Genomic DNA, 27,468 nt, shown 5'->3' on the forward strand with positions numbered 1-27,468 from the left:
AGTAGCTTCTGTAACTATGTTGTGAAAAAAATGTCTGCAGCAACTAATTTTGCACTTAAAAATGACTTTCTGTCCTTTATTTTCAGAAATACGAAATCATTTCATACATTATTTAAAATGTAATATGGTGAGTACAGTGCCAAGTGAATAGTGATCAGCTTTTGTTATAATCAAAAATATCTGCAGTGACAAAATCAGTATTTTGGAAATTACTGGTTATTATTTATCACCAAAATGTCAACTACTTTTATATTATGTTTAAGAAATCTAGGGACTAGAAATAACTTTTACTTAATAAAAACATCGGATGCTTTTGTTTTTAAATTTAAGTTCAAAAACAAGCACCTTTGTCAAGAAGCAACAAAAGTGTAAAAATCACAGCATGTGGAGACATGGAAGGAATAAAAGTTGAGAACCACTGCCATTTATTTAAAACTTTTAACTCTAAATTTAAAATATTTAAGTTTCCTTACAATTAATCTAATGTAATCTAATAAGTGGGTATCAATTGTAAACAGTTAAGGAAAATTACTAAACTGTAAAAGTTAGTATTAAACAAGCATAATTTCCATTATTTACAGTTCCTACTATATACTTACAAAACCTCTTTCCAATTTTAAATTGTTAACTTAAATGTAACTAAAGAAGATAAAAAAATAAAATTGAACAGAAATGACATCTTGGAATTGTGGGGAATTTAATTCTTTTGGTAGGATGGAACAATGGTTAGATGCCCATTTTGCAAAGGAAAGGTAATGAGCTCTTGACATGGCCTGTACAGTGTGAATTCTGCATTTTCACTGTGATTACTTTTTTTAACATTCCCAATAAACAAACTTTGAATTCAAAAGAATTTCACTAAGTGCAAGAAAAAACAAACCTTGAAAAATCAGTATTATTGTAAATGTTCACATATTAATTACGAAATCATATACCAAAAACTATCACCTATTTTTTGCAAATGTACTGTCCAATATCCTTTCCTATACACTTCTTATATGCAAATAGATTAATGCTTTGGCACTCCTGCAAAATGAGGAGTTGACTGTACAGTGTAAAGTAAAGTTTAGTCAGCTAAATATTTATAGTTCTTGATAAACCTGCATCTTACATTCCTTAGAATTTTACCAAATTTACCTTCTCAATCACAATTTTCAAATATACTGTATTTTACTGTTACATGATACAGTAGCAGAGGTATGCTACCAAACCTAGGCCACTGTATCTGTGATGTACGGCATAGAAAAAAGTTAGTGGGCTTGTCCTTATTTATATGAATGAGTCACATTTTGATGTATGAATCTATTTTTAAGCTAAAATAGGCCCTGCTCTCACAACTCTGTGCGCATCATATAAGAATGCTCACAGTTATACTAAACGAATGAGCTCAGACAGTGAGAATCCCTCAGTTTTAAGGCTTATGAGTTACAGTTGTCATTATCAGACAAAGCAGACTGAAATAAAGAGATGCACTATTTTGACAATCTAAAGCAGGGGTGTCAAAATCAGAGCCTGAAGAGTCACATTGGTTGCAGGGTTTCGTTCCAGCCTCATTCTGAAATAATGTCCACTCACTGCTGCTAATTCAACATACTTCTTTTACCTTAATTACAATTAACTTACTTAGCTGTTTTTTCATTAATCCAAACAGTAAAAAGTTGCAAAGCCAACTGATGACTAGCTACCAAAGGTGTCTCAAAAAGTCCTGAAGTGCCACCATTTCACTCCAACTAATCTCTTATTTAGCTGTTAATTAAGTCTATTATTTAATTTTATTGTTTCTCCACACCTACCCAAACCTGATTTTCTTTTTTACGAGATCACTATCCAAATGCTTTATGGACAACAGCAGATCAGTATTTATCAGATCTTCATTTTTATCTTAACAAATATTTTACTGAAACATATAGTATATGAAAGACACAAGTATAAGTGGGGTCTAATTTATCTAGTCATCTGTAGGTGCATTTTACATCTCATTATTGTTTGGTTGCTGGTTATTAAAGAAATTAATTGGGGCAACATAGTATGCTTTCTTAGTATTAGTATTTTGTGGCTGATCTTTGCTACAAAATCTTTACATTTTGTTTTCTACAAAATCAAAACAGATTGTTGTTGTCATGTCATGTTCATCTTAAAACTTTCTTTTTGTGAATCAATCTTTTTTTAAAAGATCACCAAGTAAAAGAAAGTAGTATCAACAAGGTGGTGTGGTTATACAATATTTAATGCTGTGGACCTATCTTGGTCACCTGGGGCCTCATGTATAAATGGTGCGTACACACAAAAATGTTGTGTACTCCCATTTCCACACTCAAATCGCAATGTATAAAACCTAAATTTGGCGTAAAGCCACGCACATTTTCACAGTAGCTCAAACCCTGGCGTACACAAGTTCTCCGCTCGGTTTTGCAAACTGGCGGCACCCAGAGTCAAAGCAGTGCTTTTGCTCCAGTGTGGTTTCCCTTTCTTTTTAGATCCACATCCCTGACGTGGCTTTATCAAATACACTGAAATTAACCGCATATTATTTATTAGTTTAAGGCATCTGATTGTAATTAACCTGTAACAATATAATGGTCCACGGAATGGCCAAACTATTCCAAAAAAACATAGCTGCTTTAGCATTGTTACTCTCACTGCACCTTCTTCTTCTACTTTCCGCTGCTCCCATTTGGGGTTGCCACAGCGGATCATCTTTTTCCAAATTACTCTCACTGCACCACTCGGAGCAGCTGATCAGAAGGAGAATTATCGGTATACAGCATCAAGCACACGCTGCCTCAGCCATGCTGTCTATTTGAACTGCTCTCATCCGATAAATGCTTCAAAGCCTTTCCTGTACGGACCTCGTGGTTCAGAAACAGTTTCATCCCAAAAACTATAAACGCACTCAATCAGTCCATCAAGTGCTCCTTATAGAACTGTTTGAACTTATAAGTAAAATTACCTCACTGTAAACTTGCGATAGTTATAATATTGCACAACCTGAGCCACTTTATAAAGAGCGTATTTATATATGATGACGATATCATTTTTGAGATGAAATGCAGCAAAATATGTTTATTACATTATACAGATAAAATATTAATATAATCTAAATAATCTATACTGTTAATAATTAAATATGTGAGGACACGGTGTCGCAGCGGTAGCAACGAGCTGGCGGCCCAATTATTCCTGCCTCGCACTGTATTCTTGCTGGGGCTGGCGCAACACTGGAAAGGAAGATTGACAGAATAATTAAACGTGTACTATGAAGATATTTTAATGTTCCTTAAAGGTTTTGAAGAATCTGCGTTCTAAGCTTACAGATGGCTCAACATATATTACAGAGCTGATTGTGTGGCGATTGGGTACTTGGAGAAAGAAAAGGAAGGACAGGAATTTGGGGTTAGTACGTTTGAAAGAGATAGTACTGCTGCAATAAATTTTTTCATTGAAGGTCGTGCACGGCACAGCAAGCATCTTGTGGGAGGCAGGAACAATCTGTGGACGAGGCGCCAGCTCATCACTATCACTGCGCCACTGTGTTCCCATGTTTAATAACATGCTTTAATTCCTATCATGAAAATGATATCAAGTATACATCTCAGTATTTTAATTATTCAGAGAGCTGTAATATCACGAATGTATTGGATTCTATGTCCTGTCTGAGGAAGAGAAAGCCTATTTAAGAAGCATGTAGTGATTCACACACATAGAGCACATAGAAGAACACATACAAAAACAAAGCATTTAATGTGCTACTTTAGTTACAATGGTATTTAAGAAACTAGTAAATTAAACATTTTAAAGATGAAGTTTATGATGTTCCACTTTAATGACAAAATAAACTATGTGATTAAAGTGGAAATTTCTAAATTAAAGTTGACATTTTGAGCTTTTTTCCCCATTGTGTCCCTATTTTTTTCTCTTTTCTCTGTACCCTAATAAGCTTTCATATGACACCCAGACGGTGGGCTATGACTCACCTTTTCACAGCGACTTTGATATCTGACAACTTCTTTTTTATTTCGGGAACTGTGCTACTTTGTGAACTTGAGCTTTCGAGTTTCTCCGACACTCTATGTCTCTCGATCAACTTCCTTTTGTTTATTTATACCACTGTTTAAACCAACAAATAATAAGTTTTTCCTTGCCTCTACTTGGTATTCGCTGAAATTCTTCTATTCCCACCCCCCCTGTGCTTTTGCCATTGCCTTTTCACAGAACGCTGAGCTTAAGGGCTATTTATATTGATTTGCATATTAAAAGAGGCATATATCTGGGAGGAGTTGTGTGTGTGTTTGCTCTGTGAAGGACTGGTGCTCAACCCAGGTATTGTTCCTGCATTGATTTATGCATCTGGATTTTTTTGAGCGTACAAACATTTCCGCTTTTGTCCGTACGCCATGTTATAGTGTGAATTCTACACACGGCTTTATGCATGAGGCCCCTGGTCTGGTTACTCTCCATCTGAAATCTGTATGTTCATCTTAGTGGATTTTCTTTCAGCTCTCCAGTTTCCTGTCAAAAATACTAGGTTGACTGAAGACTATAAATATGGCCTCACATAACTTAGTGTGGCCATGTGCCCAGTGACTAATTGTGCCTAATTCTACAGGGAAAGACCTGAGATGCTTGAGACCATGCATTACATCAGAAAATGGATGGATGGAAAATTTACCATAAATACTGTTTATTAGAAATACTTGAAATAATGCTGAAATGAAATGTTATATGGATAATTTTTTCCTCATACTTTCACTTGGAGAAAGAGAAAGATAAGTGTGTGGTGGGGGGTTGAGTTCATTATGTATGATGCATATGTACGTGATCACTTACTTGTTCAATGAGTTCTCTGGCTGTTGCCTTTTCTTTCACAGTGATGACAATAAAAGGCTCAGGGCCTGGCACCCCATGAACTGTTACTTTGATGGAAGTAGCTTGTTTTTCTTCAGATCTAAACAACTGCACACAATGTCAAAAAATTAGTCTTAATTAGACTTTAATGTACGGTAAAATAGATTTTTCATTGTATATTACATATTCAATCCTAAAAATCATTTTAGCTAGATACTGTATTTAAACTTAAACAAGCACTTCTTCAGTAATTTTGGACAGTGTAAAAGAAACTGGGTCTAAGAAGTGGGTTAATACATTATTATACAATACATGCACTAGCATTTTTCTGATTTGAAATGGTTTTATATATGATAATTATATGGCTTACTATAGGTGAGTCACTTATCCTGAGCAATTTCAATTTTAAGTGGAATGTCATTTCAAATTTGTTTAATGAAACATCAGCAAGATGTGGTGCCTACAATCTGGAATGTTTTTCTTTGTTCCACTTGATAAATGTCTGATGACAAGAGCCAGTAAAAGTTACTAGAAAATACTCCATCCTTAATTGTTCTTTATCTATATTATTAAGAACAGTGACTCAGCATGCTCTATGAAAAAACTGGCAATTGTTTAATTGCTTCTTTCTTTTTCTTCACACCCTAGATGTATCATATAATCCTTGTGTTTTTTTATTTTATATCCTCAGTATTTAGTCAAAAGCACAAAATGCTAACTATGGATGGGCATGGAAAACTTTGTGACCATATACAAGAGGCCAATGACGTTGGCTCTTTCAAAAATGTAAGGTTTCATTTGATAAAAAAGTAACACAATATAATTAGTACAGCTCAGATTTATTTTCTCTTCTTATTTAAATGCTTTACCAACATGCAATACATTTTCTGGCAAAGCAAATCTAAACCACAGGTTATATAAAACATAAAAGAATACAATAAGCAAAAAACACTCCTGATCCCTAACCTTCTGGTTATGTTGACTATGATCACACATACAGTATCACACATAAATATAATTTCTTTTATCATATACAAGCCTGTTGTTCATTGCTATTTTATTTGGCAAAACAAAACATATAACATGAAAAGAACAACAAAACACATGAAGAGAAACCACAACACCATTTAAAAAAGGGCACTGGTGCTATGAAAGTTATGATGTCATCTTACGTGTGATCGTTTTCAAACGGCCTAAAAGTGACACGCATCCTTATGTCAGTATTAACTGTACATGGCAGCTGAATATATTTTGATTTAGGCACTTTTACCTCTTGAGGGGCAGAATCAACAAACTATTCAAAAAGTAGCAGTAGCACCATCATAAAATTTAAAGCCAGTAACATTTTAATTTGTAGGGGAACCTTTTTTTATAGTTTCATTGTTTTTGTTGAAGTTCAATAAATTGTATTTCTGTACTTTTCTCCACAGTTACTGACTTAGCTGGGGAGAGCAACCCACTTGCTGTACAAACTGTCGGTATGTACGTTTACATCATGCATTTAATCTAGAAGCCAGTCCAACTTTGCATAAACCACAAAGTAAAAGCAAAGAGCAGTAAATGTGATTCATTCATTGGGTGTGTAAACATTTTTCATTTATGATGATAGAGCTTTTTGAGGTTCTAAGGGCTTTTCATGCATTGTGCATATATATTCTAATATAACTTTGAAATAACGACAAGGAAATTGCTGACGTCTTTAAAAATTAAAAATGTTTTGGAAATCCTGTTCAAGGCTTTTTAAAAATTAAACTAGTTTTAGCCAACAACAGAAGGATTTGAGAGGAATTTAAAAGCATAGTGCAGTGCATCCCAATGTTATGCGTTACTTAAAAGCAGAGATTTGGCTTGATTCAAAATGTTTTATAATACATTCTGGCAACAATACTAATTCAGACTGCCAGTTGGAAGTTTTTTCACTGTTTTTGCTATAGCATGTCTTACATTTTTGACTGTTCATCTTGCTAGAATTTTTGAATCAAATGCATGGGAACACCCAACAAAAACATACACAGAAGAGGCAAGAAAAGCAGAAGAAAAAATTGAAAGCAAGTCATGCACTCATTTAAAGAGACATTTTACAAAACCAACATTTGTACATCTTTAATAACACTGCCCATGACTCAGTATTTGAAAAATAGTTTAGAAAATGGATGGATGTTGAGAAGAATGTAAAGAATTAATAAACATTTCTGGTGCTATTGGCTTCTGTAATCATTTTCCTTTTACAAGGGAGCTTTTAATTTATTGAAGAATGATTTTAGGTAAATCTGGAAATGCTTCACTGTGTCCTTTGGTGTCTAATTAGGGAAAGCTTTGGTTAATATGCACTAATTAGGTTTTAAAAAGTGCATAGTATACTAACGGATGAAGTAGGTACAGTTGTCCCATTAGGATTCTCTTCTGTCCTCCTACTGTAAATAAACAGCGTTGATACTTCCAGCGGCTCATTGTGAAGATTTCTCAGCTGTAAATGCCTGTACCCTGAAATAAAACACATGTCCAATACAAATCATCTTCTGTCTAGTCTCACTCAGAAGATACTGTTTACATTCATGCAGAAAATGTCAGCCAACTAAATTTTAAATGTTGGAAAGAGGGCTATTGAACTGATGAAGAAATGTTGATTATATAAACGAAGAAAGTAACAAAATAGTATTCAAATAACCAAACTAACAACCAGAATAATAATTTGGAAATTATTGCTCTGTTTTCTGTACAACCATTATTTACAAACACTACATTGGTAGAAACATAACACCATATGTATTTCCTATAGGAAATACTGCAACATTTAGTTAGGTTATTTGGTTATATTAATATTAAATTAACACAAAATGTCACTTTAAACCTTTAGGAAAACCGCTTCTACAAAAAATTGTTAAGCTTTCTGTTTTCTGAGTAATATTAAATTAAAAAATACATTATTCATTGAAAAATTGACACTGTCAATTGAAAGTCAAGTTTACCCAAACATACCTGAAAAATGAGTCTATTACCTTATTTATTTTTATTTTGAGAAGTTTTCTTTTTATATAAAGTAGTTTAAATTGATTGTCAAGTTGATTCTATACAAAAATGACCTTTTCAATTGCATTTAAGGAAACCTGAGCCATTTACCTCTTTTTAGTGCCTTCAATGGAATTATGCGTTGAGCAGTGACAGCAGAGCTGTTATTTTCAACTACTGCAAAGCGAATAAAAGCCAGATCCTCAAAGTAGACATGGAAAAGGAATTGTTCATTCCACATAGGATTTAAGGTGTTGCGATGAATAGGTTTGGTTCTCATGTGGCAACTGTCAGCTGGAGTTCCAAGTACATCTACTTCTACACAGGGGCTCCCTGATGTGTTACCAGGACAGACATTCTGCCCAGAAATAATCTAACAAAAAAGAAATAAAATATAACAAAATGTAAGTCACTTCCTAACTATTATTATTGCATTTCCTGTATATTTTATCTTGAAAATATACTTAAAGAATCACATAACACATTCTCACTTATTTTCTGCATATTTTCACTTATATTACAAAATACTTTTCTTTCTTTTTAAAGTAATATTAAAGTTACTGTATAGCAGTGAATAGATACAATTCTTTTCATATCACTAAGACAATGGCCCACCTTCTTGAATGCTACTTATGCTGACAAGAAAAGCTTGCAAAACTGTCACTATTTTTCTTGAAAACAGTGATATGCAGATGGTTGAACCTGTACAACAAACTCAGTATAAGAAAGACTGGGGGCTATTGGTTACGAGCTACACAAGATGCAACACAAAATGCCAGGTTGCATGGCTTTTTGGAGAAAGCAGATACTGTATCTTTGTCTCTCACCTGTGACATAACCATCATCCTTGCCAAAAGAAAGATCTCAAAAAGGGGCATTGTCAGGAAATAAAGAGGCCACCTTGTTAGCCTTTATCTAGTTATTATTTTTTGAAAACAGTATCAGTAGATCAGCTGTGATTGTACTGTGAAAAACAAAAAGCAGTGATAAACGAATTTACTCAAATCTGTGTCATATCCCTACCCCACCCCAAATATATTTACTGCTGTTATTAGAATCCACTTACACTATATCCCGAATTCAAGTACATTTCAGAGGAGAAACCATGAATACAGTCGGGAGTACAAATAAAATATTTTGCAAGAGCAAGAGAAAGAAGGCAGGAATAGATGGAAATGGAATGGAATTTTGTGAGAAGCAGGGTAAAACTATGACAGGAGTGATCGGGAATGGTACAGCAAAAATTAGTGTCGTGCAAACCCCTAGCCTACTGTTTTCTATTGGAAAACATGATAAAAATTGTTGTATTGCTCAGTGCAGAAGCACATGAATTGAGAAAATTGACTTGAAAGAACCTAATAATGACCTGGGGTGCATTTCCTGAAAACGATTAATCTTACAGATTAACACGCAACTTTACGATGCACGTGCTAAAAGTACAAGTTACTTTTGCTTGTGTTTCCCTTCTTAAGCAATCATTTTATGAGCAGACATAAAGTACTACTTGGGCTGAGTTTATACTTCACGCGACGCATGCTGCGGCGGATGCTCCTGCTATGCAAGCATTGTACCGTTTATACTTGTGCGTGTACTTTACGTAAATCTGGAGTAAACCACCAGGTGGCAGTGCGAGATATTATCACGGTGAGAACAAGTTTGGCTTCACTGTGTTGTGCATTGCCTGGAACACCCATTAAATTCCGATGACACCTTACCACAATATCTCTGAAAAGGATGTTTAATGATTAATTCCATCAATCCAGGGATGTGGCCATTCCAGCTAGCATTGGGCACGACGTAGAAATAATCCCTGGATGAGGCATCAGCTCATCGCAAGATGAATACAAGCACTCCCATACACTAGCGTCATTTTAGTGTCACCAAATCTGCATATCTTTGGAAGGAAACCGGAGCCAACTGTGGAAACCCAGCAGGAAAACATGTAAACTCCAGTGAATATCAGGGACGTAACTCTCTGCAAGACAGCAGCGCTACTGCTTCTCCACCGTGTCACCCCCATGTGTGTAATTATTAACAGTGTTCATTATTTAAACGAAATTAACGATTTATCTGTAAAATGTAGCATACATACTTCATTACATTTCATCATGAAAGTGATATCAAGTATATATCTAAGGATTCTAAATGTGCAGAGACTTAGAATATCATACATTTAATGTGTTCTGTGTAGCGATCTATTGCTGTTTCCTGCTGCTGTCAGGTCAGGAGGAAGCACCAGAAAAGAAAGACGGCCAAACATTGAAGCACGCACATAGCGTCTTTCTGTCACGTGTAGATAGTAAACAGAGACTCTGACGTCACGTTCCGACTTTTATCACACTGCGCCCCCCCCCACTTTTTGCTTGTACTGCAACTCTCGTACACGTCGCATTAATTCCTGAGGAGCTGCTCAGAGGACGCGTCAAATGAATGCTGGGAACGCCAGCCATGATGCGTGCGCGTTCTGAGCGTGAAGTATAAACGAGCCCTAAGTTAATTCCACCCCTCAAGTCACCTACAACAAAAATCAGAAGTTGGCTGAAAAGCAGTCGATTGGCAAGACTTTCATTGTAAGGTGACGCTTTAATCCTTCCATGCAATGAAAAAAGTTAAAAGTAATATGAAGTAACCATAACATTATAATTTCATAATATAATAGGACAAAGCATATAAATGTACAGAAAATCAAACACATATTATTTCTGAAACGAACATAGGAAAATGACAGACACATGCCATAAAAGAAAATACTAAATAAATGAAAAGCCTGTTCTTTTGGATAGTATAAGAGAGCAAGAATACACAATGAGATCATGCCATCCTGCATAGAGTTTACATATTCTCTCCATCTGAGCTTCCTCTGGTTTCCTTCCACGGTTCAAAGACATGCAGGTTAGGTGAACTGCCATTGTTGACAATACTTTCTTATCTACAACACTGATCTGTGATATTTAGCAATACTTAGGCACTGGAAAGGGTTTTCTTCATGTTTGGCCTTCAGACATCTAGCAGTTTTATGATAATAAGCACATCCATTTAACCCTAACCCAACTGCAATTTAACTGGTGTGCTTCTTGTCAGAAAAATGTCACAAGTTAGATGGCCCAAAGCGGTTTAAGCAGTGTGTGCCAGGTAATTTGACTAGTTTGCTACTGATCTAAGCTGTAAAAGTATTTAAAAAGGAGCTGCGAATATGCACCTGACTTTAGACTCTTAAAACAAGGGTCAGATATTCAGTTCAAAATATTAGTTGGAGCTGCTTTGGGCTTTCTGTGTCAAAGTGTCTAAACTGATACAGGTATAGCTCACCGTATCTCACACTGGCTCATTCGCCTTCTGATGGTCATCTCTGATACACCATGCAGATCGGCAATCTGTCGTACTTGTAAAACACATAAAGGAAAGTGTTCTATTGACTCAGTTGGAATGTCAAATGATGGGCATCTAGGGAAGGTAACTTCATCACCTGACCTGGTGTGTTGCCTAGTCCATTGCACTAGCTCTTCGATGTTTTCAAAAATAGTTTCAACAATACTGTAGTCTAAAAGGGCCGCCAACATTGTAATTTGTTCTGAAAAATCTTCATATTTCACTCTGAAATTCTGTGGTAGAATCCATTTCATTGGCAGTGGTAAGCATTTTTCTAATTAATTCATGTGGTTTATTATTTACCTCTATCTCCAGCAGCAATCAACAGAAGACGATTCACCAATCAAAACACATGATGCGTTTGGAGGAATATTACACGCAAAATTTATCTAAATGATACATATATTTATTTATAAACACATTTCATGACACATTTATTTACTTTTGCTCACATCAGATGATACATTTATTTAATCTCACATTTCATGCAATTGTAATGTTTATGCGCATTTATGTATTTATATAATTTTGCTGAGAGTGTGCACCCTTGTGTGAGGCCTATCACTTCTGTTTTCTCATTTATATAGCTTTTATTTTCTTTTAATGGAACTGTTTTACTATTCCTAACTCTTTGTTTGCTTAAAACCAAGCCACAGTCATTCTCTGAGCTATTTCTAACTACTGCTACCATCTTTATCACATTGTGTAAATACCTTTACCTCTCATTAGTAAGATAGCCTTGGACTTTTCCACTTATTCCACTAGTATAGAAATAGCACTTTCACTATACATTTACCTTTTTGGACTTTTTTTTTCCATCTTTGTGACATTTCCCTTCTCCAGCATCATTACTTATTTACACACATTAGCAAGATGTTGCCAGTGTCGATAATTCCACCACTTCAGGATTTTAAAATTGTCTAAATATCTAACACCTTTTCTTGGTGCCATTCAGGTTTGCGTCTTGATATTATACTTTAGTTTTCTCATACAATTTGAGCGCCGTTCATTTATTACAATATTTTCTATACTGAAAACTCAAATGCCCTGATTATTTAATTATTTAGCATTGCTTCATATCATGTCTCTGTTTTAAACTGCTACTTTCATCAAAACTCTAGGTGACTATTCTTCTTAAGGGGAAGGTTTTTTGGATACGTTTCACTAATGCCACTTTTCACTGATCTTCTTGTGAGCCCTTGAGAAACTATTAAAAGAGCCTGGTATGAATCTAGTGAGAAGTGTTTGAATGTAGTGCCGGGTGGTATACCGGTTCTTACCGAAAACGTTTTTTTATTTTTGTTATGATATGGATTTTTCTTATACCGCAACACCGGTTTAAATTGCCTAAATGACGTTCGGAATGTGGCGCAGCGGGAAACTGTTCAAGTGGGGACCTTTTTCACTGCTACACCGCTAATCACAGATGTGTTGCGCGGGGGCTCTTTTTCACTGCTACACCGCTAAATAGGTAGTGTAGGTATTGCGCAGTGAAAATGGACAGAGAACATTCTGAAACTGAAGCTGTAGCTGATGATAAAGTTGAACATGATGATACAGAAGAACATTTGCCGAAAAAAAGGAGTCACGTCCGTTGCCTGGAGATACTTTGGTTTTAAAAGGTCGCATGTGGACCATTATGTTCAAATGTGTAAATACTGTTTCTATACTATTGGATAATATTGCAAGCCAAGTTGTACTTGTTTTATTTGTTTTCAATACAGTGTAATGTACCTGGGTACTGTGTAATAGTGTGGCGACATGTTGACTTTAATCTCGACGCTTATGACGAGAATAAAGTCGACATGTTGACTTTATTCTCGACATTTCTACTTTATTCTCGCCGTTTATGTCAAGATTGAAGTCGACATGTTGACTTTATTCTCGTAATTTGTCATTAAAGTAGAACATCATAAACTAAACTTCATTGTAAAATGAATATTTAATTTACTAGATTTTCTCAAACCCCGTCATAAGTTATATAGCACATTAAATGCTTTGTGTTAAGTGTTCCCGAACCAGGTTAAATCAGTACATGCTTCTTAAACTGACTTCCTCTTGTACTGAGGAGGCGCCGCAGCGATCGCCGCACAGAATACATTCATTTCATGAGATTCATGCTCTCTGAACATTTAGAATGCTAAGATAAATACTTGATATCATTTTCATGATGAAATGCAGTAAAGCATGTATTAATCATGTGGGGGCACAGCGGCGTGGAGCTTGCACTGCTGCCTCGCAGCAAGGGGGTCCCGGGTGTTCCCTGCTTTGAATTTGCATATTTTTCTGTTGGGTTTACTCGGCGTGCTTCAGTTTCCTTTCAAAGTCATGTAGGATATGGGGTTTTGTTATGCTATATTGACCCTGTTAGTGTATGTTTTGCTCGTATTCACCCTGCGATGTGCTGGCGACTCGTTCAGGATTTGCTTCTGCCTCACACACAATACTTATTGGGATGGGCGCAACCCTGAATGGATGGCATAATTAAACATGTATAACGAAGATATTTCTAAAGTTCTGAACACTCCGTGGGCTAAGTTTATAACTAGTTTTAATTTCACAAAGACGTTTATCGTGTGGTGATTGGTTATGTGAAGAAAGAAATAGGAAGGATAGGAACTGGGGTTTTGGTACGTCAGACAGAGATAGCACGCATACAATAAAGAAAGCCCGCGCAGAAGAACATCCATTGAATTCCGTGTTCGTGTCTCCGACCACCAGATCACAACCCCAACATTTACACAATATTTAAGTTAAACCTTTGCGATACCCATTCTTACATCCAGTTTTTTCGAGCCTTGTCACACCTGCCATAAAGTTCTTTACACTGAACGTACACCTGGGGACCCCTTACTGTGAGGGAGCAGCACTACCGCCTCACTACCGTGCATGTTTAATACCTGCTTTAATGCATTTCATCATGAAAATGATATCAAGTATTTATCTTAGCATTCTAAATTTTCAGACAGCAGGAATATCATGAAGTGAATGTATTCTGTGTGGTGATTGCTGTCGGCGCCTCCTCTTAGTTCGGAGGAAGTCAGTTTAAGAAGCGCGTAGAGATTAACAACTGGGTCAGGGAACACTTAACGCAAAGCATTTAATGTGGTGCATTAACTTATGACGGGGTTTGACAAAATCTAGTAAATTAAACATTGATTTTAGGATGAAGTTTAGTTTACGACATTCTACTTTAATTATAAATTAAACTATTAGAATAAAGAGGAAATGTTGACTTTAATCTCGACATAAACAGCGAGAATAAAGTGGAAATGTCGACTTTAATCTCGACATAAGCGTCAAAATTGAAGTACAAATGTCGAGAATAAAGTCAACATGTTGACTTTATTCTTGACATATAGTTTGTTCTTTTCTTCCCTGTGTTCATATTTCTTTTCTTCACTGTGGCCCTAATACGATTCCGTAGAGCTATACCACACATAGTATGATAAATGCAAGTTGCAGTTTTATTATTTATGTATATAGCTTAGCTTGAAGCAAGGTCCATATTAATGCAGTTTGCCTAAATGATGGTTCAGTTGGTAAAGATGTCATCCCCAAGTTGCACTTGTTTTATTTTATTTTAATTTGGTGAATACTGTGTAATGCACCTGGGCTTGAAGTCTTGAAGTAATAGTGCAACTATCAGTAATAATACAATTATTTATTTTATTGTTATTATTTATTAGTTTAAATATTATGCAGTTTAATGATGGTAAAGCTGTTTAAAAAGTCACTTTAACATGTCAGTGGACAGAGATGGTTAACATTAACAGAAAGTGTAGTTGGTTTACAAAAAATATTTACTATTTATTCCTTTTCTAAGACATGTTCAGTGCAATACAACTTTTGACAAGTACCTCTGGATATTTTACTAAGTCTAAATGCCTCTTTGGATGGTTGAAAATATGTTGTCAAAATTATAGTTTAAGTTTTTGCAAAATTTGTTCAATAAAAAGGTTCTATATTTTGACTGCATCTGTCATGCAGTGTGATTCCTTCTTTTCATTAGTGCCACCCCCTTGAAAACTATCACTTTATGGGGCCATGCAAACCTGTATTAATACTTGTGTGCACATTAAAATGTTTTTTTTTTGTACAATGTACAATGCTCATGACAGTGGAATAGGTTAATCTTAGCCAGTCTACTGCAGTAATTGCAGTGGAAAATGTGGTTACCATCCACTCACGCATAGGAAAAAAATACCGTCAAATACCGTGAAACCGGTATAATTTAGAAAAATACCGTGATATAGAATTTTGGTCATACCGCCCACCCCTATTTGAATGAATCTCTCACTGTTTGTTAAAAAGAAAATGAGCCAACGTACCTGATGGCATTCAAAATTATTAGGAATAACAGAAGGTACCGTATAGATGAAAGACTAATAACAGATAAATTCATTAACAGCTGTTGCGATCTAAGACCTCCTGCATCCTCTGCAAGGACATAAATCCAAAACTGGGATATATGATGGTGATTTGTATTATTTCACATTTAATTAAATTCAATGCATGAACTGGATTAAAACAAATTTCAAACAGTAGCTTAATTACAAAAGAATCAAACTAATTTAACAGTAAAATTTAAATTGTAAGCAGCTTATTAAAATGCTAATCATTATTATAATTTAATCCTGAAAATAAAACATAAAAAATTAATAAATTATACTTACTTCAATCATTTTCTGAATTGTCTTTTCCAGTACAATTCAGTGTTTCAGTTCGTATATCTACATTCAGCCATACAGGGCCAAATCAGATAAACTGGCCTATTTGGATGTTTTAGGGTGAGTGAGAAAACTGCAGTTTACAGAAAATACATGCAGACATGGTGTGAGTATGCAAAATCCACATTCAGAGAGAGAGAGAGCGGGTGAGGTTTGCTCCCACAAGTTTTAAGAAGTGCACATTATTTACTGTTTAATAATCTGATTTTATTTCAGTATCAGAAATATAATTATGTATATGGCAAAATGATGTTGCAGTGGGTGGTGCTGTTGCCTACAAGCTCCAGGAAGCTGTGTCACTGTCTTCATAGAGTCTGCATGTTCTTCCTAGACAGAGTGTTGTTTCTCTCAAATCCTATAGAAATAATCTTGGAATATGCTTTAATCTCATTTGGCTCAACATTGCTGGTGTAGGTGCTAAGCCCCGAGATAGTTAAATCTGGACTGAACAGGTTAGCTAAATGCAAATTAAATATGACTTAAATATATGCTCCTGGCGACTAGTACCTTACAAAAAGCAAAGATTGTTTAATATTAGCAGATGAGTTACTGAAACAGAGGCCTGTTTTTACATTAAAAGGGACTAAAACCTTTTCTTCCCCAATTTCAATTAAAGACAAAAAGATGCCAAAAACACAAGAATTCTAAAAGGAAAAAAGTACATTTATGAAAGCTAGATTTATTAATAATTTAGTCCTGCATTTCAGAATTAAGCAAGCATGAAAACACATAGCCCTGATACTACATTGGCCATATACAGTATATGCTACCTAGATAGTATTTGACCTGCTTAAATTGAACTGCAGTAAACAGGTTCAGAAAAATGGCACTCATATTAACTCACAAGGTTTTTTGGAAAAAGTCTTTCCCTTTTTTAAGTCAAAGCACAGCTCCTAAAATGTAAAAAAATGCAGAGGTACAGCACTGAATGGAAATAAAAGGTAAAAAATAAACTTCAATAGCATATGGCGGTTTGTTCGTAAAGATCTGGAGCTCAGTGTTACCCGTGTGTACCACCATTGAGTTCTTTATATTCCACATACATGGCTCAACAACTGGCTGGTAAGCTGAAAACTTAAATATCACTTGTTGAGAGATCAAAATTGGAGCCTATCATCCACCACCAACAGTAACTAAAACTGAGTTTCATTATTTTACAGAATTTCCCAAGCAAATCTAGTAAAGGATAGAAGGAATCAAAATGTGTTTTAGCAATAACATGTAAAACATTATATACAATATGTTTAATCTATTATAATAACTTTATTTTAAATTTAAAACTATCCATTTTCAATCTCATTTCATCCAAGTAAAGGTCTTGGTCCTTTACACCAATCCATTTATTCACCAATAAAAAAAAATAATTCTGTTTTCATGGGTTCAGTGAGAGGGATCATATCTCAAAAGCTTCATAAACAAGGCAGGAAGCAATTGCAGTGCAAACTTTCAGATACCGGCAACAGTTAAACCTGGCCAATTAACACCCATGTCATGTGGATGTGGAAGGAAAACCTGAGTAACCAGAATGTGAATCCTTTTTAATTTGTAATTTACACAATTTAATTCAGTATTTCCATTCATAGCCATTACAAAAATGAAAAACCTTGATAGCCTTATTGTAACTGAAATGGCTGGGCAGAGGAAGGAGCAATTTAGGGAGATAAGGGAAGAAATTTTAATCCCACCTTACTTAAGAGCTAATGAAACTCAAAGAATCTAGTGAAAAAAAATACATATATAAATCTGAATAAATGGCACAGCTCAGAATGGTTGCAGTTTAAAATGAAAGGTAAAGAGTTCTGGGAAAAGCTTAACACTACCCTTTCCCTACATATGTTTAATACAGTTTTCTGCCAAATCTTAATGTAGCCTTTTTGAGCCAAACCAGTACTGTATTATGAGACCTAAGTGGATCAGTGCTTATCACTCACCGCAACAAGTTGCCTGCAGGATATTAATAGAGAAATTATGTTGAAACTATTAAAATAAGATTTGGAAAATTTAGGCACACTTTCACATTGTTATTTGCAATCTGAGAAGCAATAAGACAGGATCCAAGGAATTTTGAATGTATATTAATTTTATAAACAAAGACCATAGTTTTTAAATAAACTGAATTTCTCCTAAAAAGAACTGTATTTTAACTCATATGCCTAAGCTACTTATATAAATATTGCAATACTGTAACTATGACTCTCGCTGGAGAATTTATACTTACAATTAAAGAGAAAACAGCAGGACCCATACTCTCAACATCTCTTTCTAAAGGTGAGAACTGCTGGTACATTGGGCAGCTTTTGTCTCTGAGAACTGGTGGCTTTAAAACATATCCACAACCACCATTTTCCTCAAACATTGCTGCATTCAGCTGCATGGGAAGGTCTATTGAAACAGAACAATGTAAAAAGGCAACACTATAGAAACAATGATAGCTGTTCTGTGCATACAATGCAGCATATGGTCTCAAACTAATCAAAAACATTTGTTTTAAAAAGTCCAAAAACTAACACAAAGCCTGATATTTATGACTTATATAGTACCGGTATTAAAGATGAAACGCACAGAAGTCTGTGAATATTTGAATGCATTTGACTGATACAAGAACCATTCTCTGATCTAGTAGAAAAGCATGAAACATTTAAAACATTGATTTATCTGTGCAAAGTACTTTTGTTTCAAAATATTTCAAACATTTTGCAGGGTGGTACATAAATATGTTAGTAAGAAGATCTGTTTCATAAGCAATTCATTTAATATTTTAATAATCAAGTTAATTTATTGATTTAAACAGAATTTAACTTTGGCTTAAAGCATTTTGATACTGTACATTATAAGGATGTTGAAGCTTGTTGAAGTAATAGAAAATCAAACAAATATTTGGTATTTCTTTCTAATAAACATTAACCAAGACAAGTAAATAACTTCTGAGACAATAGGAAGTCCTATCTAAGAATTTCTTCTCTTATCTACAGTACTGTTAAGCTACATCCCATAATTAGGGGAAACATGGCCATGTTTTATGTGGCATCCAGGAAGTATTTACTATATCAGAGCAAAACCTTTAACTGAGTCTGCCATTACCATTTATAGAAAATTTTTGGAGTGGAATAAAGGCACAACTGCATGTGTTTCAGAATGCACCTAAATAGTTTTATTTTAACAAGGAGTTTTGCGATTACTTTTTCCTTAATTTTCTTTAAAACACTCAACAGGTAATGAACTTCTTACTCAAGTAGAAGATATATATGATATTCCTTACTTTATGCTAAATCAATTTTTCATCTTAATGAGTTTTTAAAACTTTAGTCAAAAGCCTACACGATGAGTGTTCTGCTGTCTAGATTGATTTCTACTAAGTGTAAACAAGTCATATTAGTACTCATCTCACCTCTAGGCAGTAATGTCACTTTAAAACCACTCTAAGCCAAGCAACATCAACAAAGAAACATACAGTAGATGTTTTTAAAAAATGAATGAAAAATGCCCTATACCGCAAATACATTCAGGAGTTTGTATTTTCAAATTTTTACACTTCTTTGTAAAATGCAGTATGCCATGTGAATGCTCTAAATAAGAGATGCTGGTTGTGACTTCAGTTACGGGAATAAAAGCAAGAATTACAAAAAATAAACAAAGAAACTATATGTATAAGTATGTCAGTGTAACTCAGTTACTGAGCATGCCATTTTGAATTATAAGTATAAGAAACAGAACAGAACACTTTTGAATACAGACATAAACCTGTTATTTCTTACCATCTGTTTGATAATTCAGTGCCACCAGCTGAATCCCATGCAGCCAGAAAATAAGAGGATGTGGATTTGAAGAGTCAATTCTTGTTGCAGCTGGGTATGTTCTCAGTAGCTGGCAAGTAGTGTGCTGAATTAGCTTCTGTGAATATCTCCTACAGAGACGTTTTGCTGCATTCTCATTGACAGAAGAGATATGATAGCATTTAGGTGTTCGAATAATTGCACTCAGTGAAGTATTTGGACTAAGTGTAGAAGAGGGAAGAGGAACAGGAGGAGGAGACAATGAAGCAGAGGATTCCTCCCAGCTGAGTCGCATGTTGTCTAAAGAGCCTGAAATATATACATATTTATATACATGTGATAAAGTACCTGCCAAATAATACAGAGTACACAATATGCATTTCACCCTAAATGGGGCTTATCAGGTGTATGCACTTTTGCAACCTCTTACAGGGATCAAACCTCAGACATCAGCAACTGTGGCGAAGCCTCTGATATACACAACAGTAAGTAAAAGGGTGGAAAGTATATACCAGGGTTGGCCAACTCCAATTCCGGAGAGCCACAGTGACTACAGGTTTTCAATTAAGTATTTTAATAATTAGTGACTAGTTTTTGCAACTAATTATCTTCATTTAATTTCTTTACTGTTTAAGAATCAGACCCTTTAAATCAGAGCTGAGCAACTTCAGTCCTGGAGAGCTGCAGTGGCGTTAGATTTTTGTTCCAACCTAATTGCTTTACGAGAAATCATTCATTGCTGATGAAGAACTTATTGCTTAAGTGACACTTTTCTCCTTCATTTTCTTTGTCTTGCTTGTTAAGAGTTTGAACCCTTAATTGCTTACTTTAGTCTTAAACAGCTGTATTCATTGTTTTAACTACTCTTTATTAGCAGTAAAATGCAAATGGCAAAGGAACTATTAGTTCTACATCTAGCTTATCTTTGTTTACATCCGTGTGTAATCATTATTCACTAGTTAATCATTAGAAAGGAAAAAGAAAAATTTGATTTAAGAATGAACTAACATGATATAGTTAAAACACTAACAAGCCATGAAATTACATAAGATCTGTTATTGGTGAGGATTGGCTTCTAATTAAGAAACTGGGTTGGAACAAAAACCTGCAGCCACTGTGGCTCTCCAGGATCGGAGTTGGCCACCCACCTCTTGTATACTATATACAACAAAAATATAAAAATGGGATACAATAATATATTATTAAATCATCAAAAATACTTTCCTGAATCAATAAAACAGTCACTCACTTTACAAAGATTATCAGAAGCAGCACATTACTAACAAGAAAAAAGGACATTGAACTGCAGGGAACATGCATCCTGTAATAAAATGGTCCTCTGACAAATACAAAACAAAACATTTTTCAGATATATTAATCAGACAATATGGTTATTTACTTCATATTTTACATTAGTGTGAAATCATAATGGAGGGATCTCCTTAGACCATCATAAGCAATACGTAGGATATTAACGTAATGGAAAACCAGCCAATTTTATGTAAAATTTTCTTTATAGTGTATATTAAGGTTGTGCTCTAGTTGTACTTTTTCTCTTTATTGCATTATAGTATATAAAAATAAGCACTGTGGGCATTTACTTTACCTTTTCCAGATCCTTTAACAAGTGTAATGGACTCCCCTGGGCTCATTTTGCCAGGATTGGCACCAAAAATATACTTCCTGCTCTTTCTCTCTTTTCCTCTGCCAGATCCTGGTGGAGTCAGAGTTGAAAGGCCTTGTTCCCACATAAAATTATACATACAAGTAAGTTAAAGGTCTGAGCTACAGAGAATTTTATTTTCCATCTTTATTTTCTAGGGAATTACAAATCAGGTTTTATATATGTTTCCAGTAGTATGCTAACAGCAGAAGGAAGTAAATAAAATGTCAAGAAATTAAAAAAGACTTCCAATTAATATTTTTCTCCTGCAAAGAGAACAGTATGTTAATAGCCATTTGGAATACTGAAAAAAACCCACTAAAATTACACACAGCAAAGAGCTACTTGCATTATGACAAAGCAAACACATTGTTAGTACTGGGCAGCATTCACTAAATAATTTTCAACAGGTTAATAATTATGTATACACGCATTTAATATGCATTAAAAATCACTCTATACTTGGGAAAGTCTATGTAGTAAAGATCTTTACATCATAAAAAAGGTGATTCAACACTAGCAAGTATGAGCTATGTGGACCAAGTCAAAGGAAAAGTTAGTATTTTTAAAGTCAAATTATTTGTTCACAATTATGGTTGCACTCATAGGTCCTGGGAACTTGTGTTGTTAAGTTAGGCATTATTAACAATAATAAAGAAAAAAAATCCCCAGTAGCTTATAAAGGTAGACTATGATTCATCACAACAAAAGCCTTTAAATATGAAGGGAATTAGTACAGGGGATTGAGACCATTACTTCAAAATGAGTTCATCACGAACATGGGGGCAACAGTTGGAAACTTGTTAAGGGTAAATTTTGCACAAACATTTGGAGGTTTTTCTTTACATAGAGAATCATAGACACATAAAATAAGCTACAAAGTAGTGTGGTAGACAGTAGAGGCTGGGTTGGCAGGCTTTGTTGGGTTTAATGGCCTATTCTCGTCTAGATTGTTCTAATGTTGTAATGTTCTAAAATAATAATTTTCTGTCATGGATTCTTGGTAATGTCTTTCCTGAGGGAAAGAAAAGCACATACATGTTCACAGCATCCATGGTGTGTAGAGATTTCATGTAAACTGGCAGTGAGATGGAAGCCACTGTGTAAAAGAGAAGTTCTTCAGTATATTATTACTTTGATTTGATTTGATATAATTTATTAATCCCCAAGAGGAAACTGTCTTTTCACATGACCTTTATAGGTCAAAGCGCAGGGTCTGCAATTATGAAGTGACTAAACAAACTTTAATGAAAAATGTTCATTTGGTATTTCTGTTTTTGATCATCTCCATAAGTCCATTGTTAATGATGATGAAGCTGTCCCCATCAGTAACACAAATGGCAGCCTAGAAAAACAATGCATGCCTATCCTGACACCTCAATGTTTTTCAGTAACTCTCATTCTCTGGAGTGTTTTCTTAATCTATAAATAATGTTTCATTTAACAATACTAGTTTTGGAGCAAATGAATGACTAAAAATCTAGGCACTCATTACAAGCAACTATTATTTCTAAAAGCACAATTAAAATGTTTAAAGACTGTTAATAGCTGCTATATAATGGATACCTAAACTAAAGTCTGACAAATTAAGTTATGCCACAAATGTAAATAAATAATATAAATAAATGTGTCACAGACAAATATTTGCAACCTGTGACAAAAGATAAGGCAGTAAACAGAAAAACAGATAATCCAGAAGAGATATTGATTGAGTACATTGATTTACTGATGATGCAACAAACAAATCATATTATAGTTGAGCATACTGTATGCTGTTTGTTCAACTTGACTTTCAGGAAAGATTTTTGATAAGGCACTCAAGGAATTCGGGGCACAGTGTTCAGATGTAGCTAAAGCAGTGGTAACAACAGGTTATGGTCCACAAACGTTTCTGAATTAGCCAAGGTCAAAAGTGGGTTTTTCAAAGGTAAACAAATGGAAAAAGCTAGTAAGATATTGGTTATATTCTATACTATCTATGGCAAATCAAATTAACATTTAGAGATATCTCAAAATTGACTTTAGTATTTCGTGAAGTCCATATCTTAAAGATATATTAACTCCATAATTAAAAAGTGCACATAGATTCTGAAATCCAGGTAATGTAACTCAGGAATTCAAAGAGCTAGGCACTGTGTGCAAGGCAGGAAACAACAGTAGACAGGGTGGCAGTCTGTTGCTGGGCAGACATTTTGGAGTTACCAATTAGCATAATGTGAACATCTTTGGGTATGTGGGAGAAAAATTCTCCAGACATACCGGGAGAACAGGTAAACTACATTCTGACAGTGAGCAAATGTGGAATTCAACCACAGGATACTGGATCTGTTGGAGGAATCTTGTGAACATTCCATGCAGAAGGTACCCCAACCAGGAATCAAACTTTTTTCAAAATTATTCTAAAGCAACAATTCTACTGAGAGTGGTGCCTGAAGATTAATTCAGTACCTTAAAAATCATTTACAATTTATGTTGTGTTACAATGGTTACATAGATATGTTTGCAAGTCTTACATTTATTAATTTTCAAGTAATTATCTTCAGGATAAATAGTAGGTATTGCAACCTAAGTATATTGGTTTAGAAAATGTCCTGAGATTCATTGTGTAATCATCAGGAAGATGGTGAACCTGTTTATGCCTAAATAAATGGTGATACATTGTAAAAAAACATACAACTGTCACAAATTGTACATTGTTTTATAAGGAAAATGTAAATAACTTTGGAAATATATTTAAGTTAAAATTATAGTAAAGAATGTTTGATATTTACACAAAAATGTAAAGAGCATTTAGTGATATACTAATTTTATTTTCACCTTTTATGGATACAATCTAAATGAAAGCAGTTTTTGCACAGGAAGAGTGGAACACGCAATTATGATCAACTAGCAATTATTATGAATTAAAAATCCAGTAACATAGGCACAAAGAAAGAGAAAATAAGTAAAAAAATAAAACTGATACAGACCTGGAAATTTTACCGCCTGGCAATATATAATTAGATCAGAGAGTTCTTGAGCTATTTGACGATTTTCCTTCTTGTTTTGAAGATAAAATTCTTCACCAAGTTCCATGTCAAAAATCTATAAAAAAAGGTTTTTGATGCACAGCCTATTACACAATATTGTGCAGAGAATAATGAAATAAGTCTACAAATATGATAACAGACAAAGTTTTCATATTGTCCACTTTCTGCCATGTCTGTGAAGGGTTACCAGTGAATACAGGTTTTCATTGCAGCCTATTGGTTAACATGAGACTGTTGTGACTTGTCTGATTGAGCTTGTTCTGTGTTCCCAAGAGTTTAGACTGCGGTTTACTAAACATATATCTCATAGGTGAACTATTCAGACAGGATTGTGATTAAATTTTGGCTGACATCAAAAAAAGGAGGCGAAACTAGGGAAGAAACAATCAATTGTTGTCAAAATAACAATAAAATGGAACACCCCATCTATGCTCTAACCCCATCCACTTCACCCTAACTTCTGAAAATGGGTGTTTAGAGGGTAAAAAGTATAAAATATATCCATGCCAAGAAACAGACATAGCACACACAGCAAGACTGGACAAAGAACAGAAAGTAAAACGTTTAAAATTAGGAAGCACAAAACAAATCAACAGTCTTCAAGTCCCACATCTGATGCCTAGCAGACTGCCAGTTCTTAATATGTATTCAGCATCTTTGATGTACCTGTTATGCTCTCTAACTAAACAATTTGCAAAAATGGGTGTTTAATTCCAATATGGCAGCACATAACAATGCCTGCAGTGGAACTACATACTAATTGTCAGTAACAGTTCAGCCTGTACAGTGCAAATTGTCTACCGTTTAGACAATGAATGACAGTAAATCCTGATTAATCAGCTACAAAATAAATGCATCTACATGAGCCAAACGTTTGTAGCATTAACACACAGGTATTTTTGGTTAAATCTAAATAAACAAAAAGTCAGAGTAACAAAGAAGTAATAACACAAGAAACAATTAACCTCTGTTTAAGACACTGGTAACAATGAAATGTTATAGTGAAAGGAGATGTCTATTAACATATCTGAGTAGCTCTAGCCCTGCTCATGCTATGTCTATTACCCACCAACACCTGCTTATAGACATAATGTCTGGGTTTTTCACTGGGCTTCTGAAAACAAATTAATAGCTAGTTTAATTTTTCTTTCTTGGAGAGAATTTTTTTTATCTTCTGTAAACTATAGTATTAACTTATAAAGTACAGTGATTTTCATCTGTTTTAAATAATCCTGAGCACATGTACAGTAACTCCTCTTTAGAGAGATATCATCTAAAAACTGTAATGAACTGTAAATAAACACAGGTGCACCTTTTTAATTTGAATTGCATCCGCTATACACCTGTTGTCGTGTAAAATAAAAACAAATTTTTCCATTACGGTATTCTACAAAAATGTATTTACAGAAAAAATACTCTTATTTTAGAAATCAATTATGATTACTAATGATTTAAAGATTTTTGCACATCCTCAATTCCCCACCATTTATGTGAGTTCAGGGAATGCTACAAAGACACTCCTAGTATTCATGCAGTTAAAAAAATCCATCCATCATCCAACCCGCTATATCCTAACTACAGGGTCACGGGGGTCTGCTGGAGCCAATCCCAGCCAACACAAGGCGCAAGGCAGGAAACAAACCCTGGGCAGGGTGCCAGCCCATCGCAGGGCACACACACGCACACACACACCCACACACACACACAGCACACACTGGGGACAATTTAGGATCGCCAATGCACCTAACCTGCATGTCTATGGACTGTGGGAGGAAACTGGAGTACCCAGAGGAAACCCACGCAGACACGGGGAGAACATGCACACTCCATGCAGGGAGGACCTGGGAAGCGAACCCGGGTCTCGTAACCGCGAGGCAGCAGGGCTACCACTGCGTCACCGTGCCACCCGTTAAAAAAATAATAAACAATTAAAATATTGCAAACACTATTAAGTGCATGGATGCCCAAAGTATTTTTTGCACAAAGTAGGCCAAAATGTTATTCGTAAGGGGCCCGATATTTTTGGGGTTAATGCCAATTATAATGAGCCTTTCTCTTCTCATTCATCTCTTTTCAATATTCTTTTCAAGATCAAGTCAAAGAAACTAGTAACATTTTATCTGCAAGGTATAAATGGATAAATACCTTAGGTGTCATTAGTAATTATGTCAAAATAGTCTGTTAACATTTCATCTATAAGAAGTTAATTGATAAATACCTTAGCTGTCATTAGTAAACCCGTTTTATTGATTAAAACACTCAAGCATGCTAAATAGCCAACTGTAAGTTCACTGAAAAGTACAGGAAAACCCTGGCAACTCCTCCAACTAGCACACTTATGGAAGTGTTCCAACTTTTGCTGATCTGCCATATCCTGTGATATATTTTCAAAGTAATTATCTTTAATTTACAGTGATCCCTCGCTATATCACGCTTCGCCTTTCGCGGCTTCACTCTATCGCGGATTTTATATGTAAGCATATTTAAATATATATCGCGGATTTTTTGCTGGTTCGCGGATTTCTGAGGACAATGGGTCTTTTAATTTCTGGTACATGCTTCCTCAGTTGGTTTGCCCAGTTGATTTCATACAAGGGACGCTATTGGCAGATGGCTGAGAAGCTACCCAACTTACTTTCTCTCTCTCTCTCTTGCGCTGACTTTCTCTGATCCTGACGTAGGGGGTGTGAGCAGGGGGGCTGTTCGCACACCTAGATGATACAGACGCTCGTCTAAAAATGCTGAAAGATTATCTTCACGTTGCTACCTTCTGTGTGCAGCTGCTTCGTGAAGCACATGCTGCACGGTGCTTCGCATACTTAAAAGCTCAAAGGGCACGTATTGATTTTTGACTTTGTTTTTCTCTGTCTCTCTCTCTCTCTCTCTCTCTCCCTGCTCCTGACGGAGGGGATGTGAGCTGCCGCCTTCAACAGCTTTGTACCAGCAGTGCTTCGCATACTTAAAAGCCAAACAGCCCTATTGATTTGTTTGCTTTCCTCTCTGTTTCCTTTGAAGAGGAAGATATGTTTGCATTCTTTTAATTGTGAGAC

General features: G+C 35.1%; 1 protein-coding gene across 1 annotated transcript in view; it reads right to left on the reverse strand.

Annotated features, from left to right (window-relative positions):
* plce1 (phospholipase C, epsilon 1) overlaps positions 1-27,468 on the reverse strand; it is a 310,336-nt gene that overhangs the window by 14,247 nt on the left and 268,621 nt on the right. Inside the window, 7 exon segments of the mRNA XM_051923099.1 lie at positions 4,828-4,953; positions 7,211-7,329; positions 7,966-8,227; positions 18,172-18,335; positions 19,709-20,035; positions 21,333-21,464; positions 24,359-24,473. Coding sequence (XP_051779059.1) covers positions 4,828-4,953; positions 7,211-7,329; positions 7,966-8,227; positions 18,172-18,335; positions 19,709-20,035; positions 21,333-21,464; positions 24,359-24,473 — 1,245 coding nt within the window.

The sequence above is a fragment of the Erpetoichthys calabaricus genome, chromosome 2 (genome assembly GCF_900747795.2).
Source record: "Erpetoichthys calabaricus chromosome 2, fErpCal1.3, whole genome shotgun sequence".
Lineage (NCBI taxonomy): Eukaryota > Metazoa > Chordata > Cladistia > Polypteriformes > Polypteridae > Erpetoichthys > Erpetoichthys calabaricus.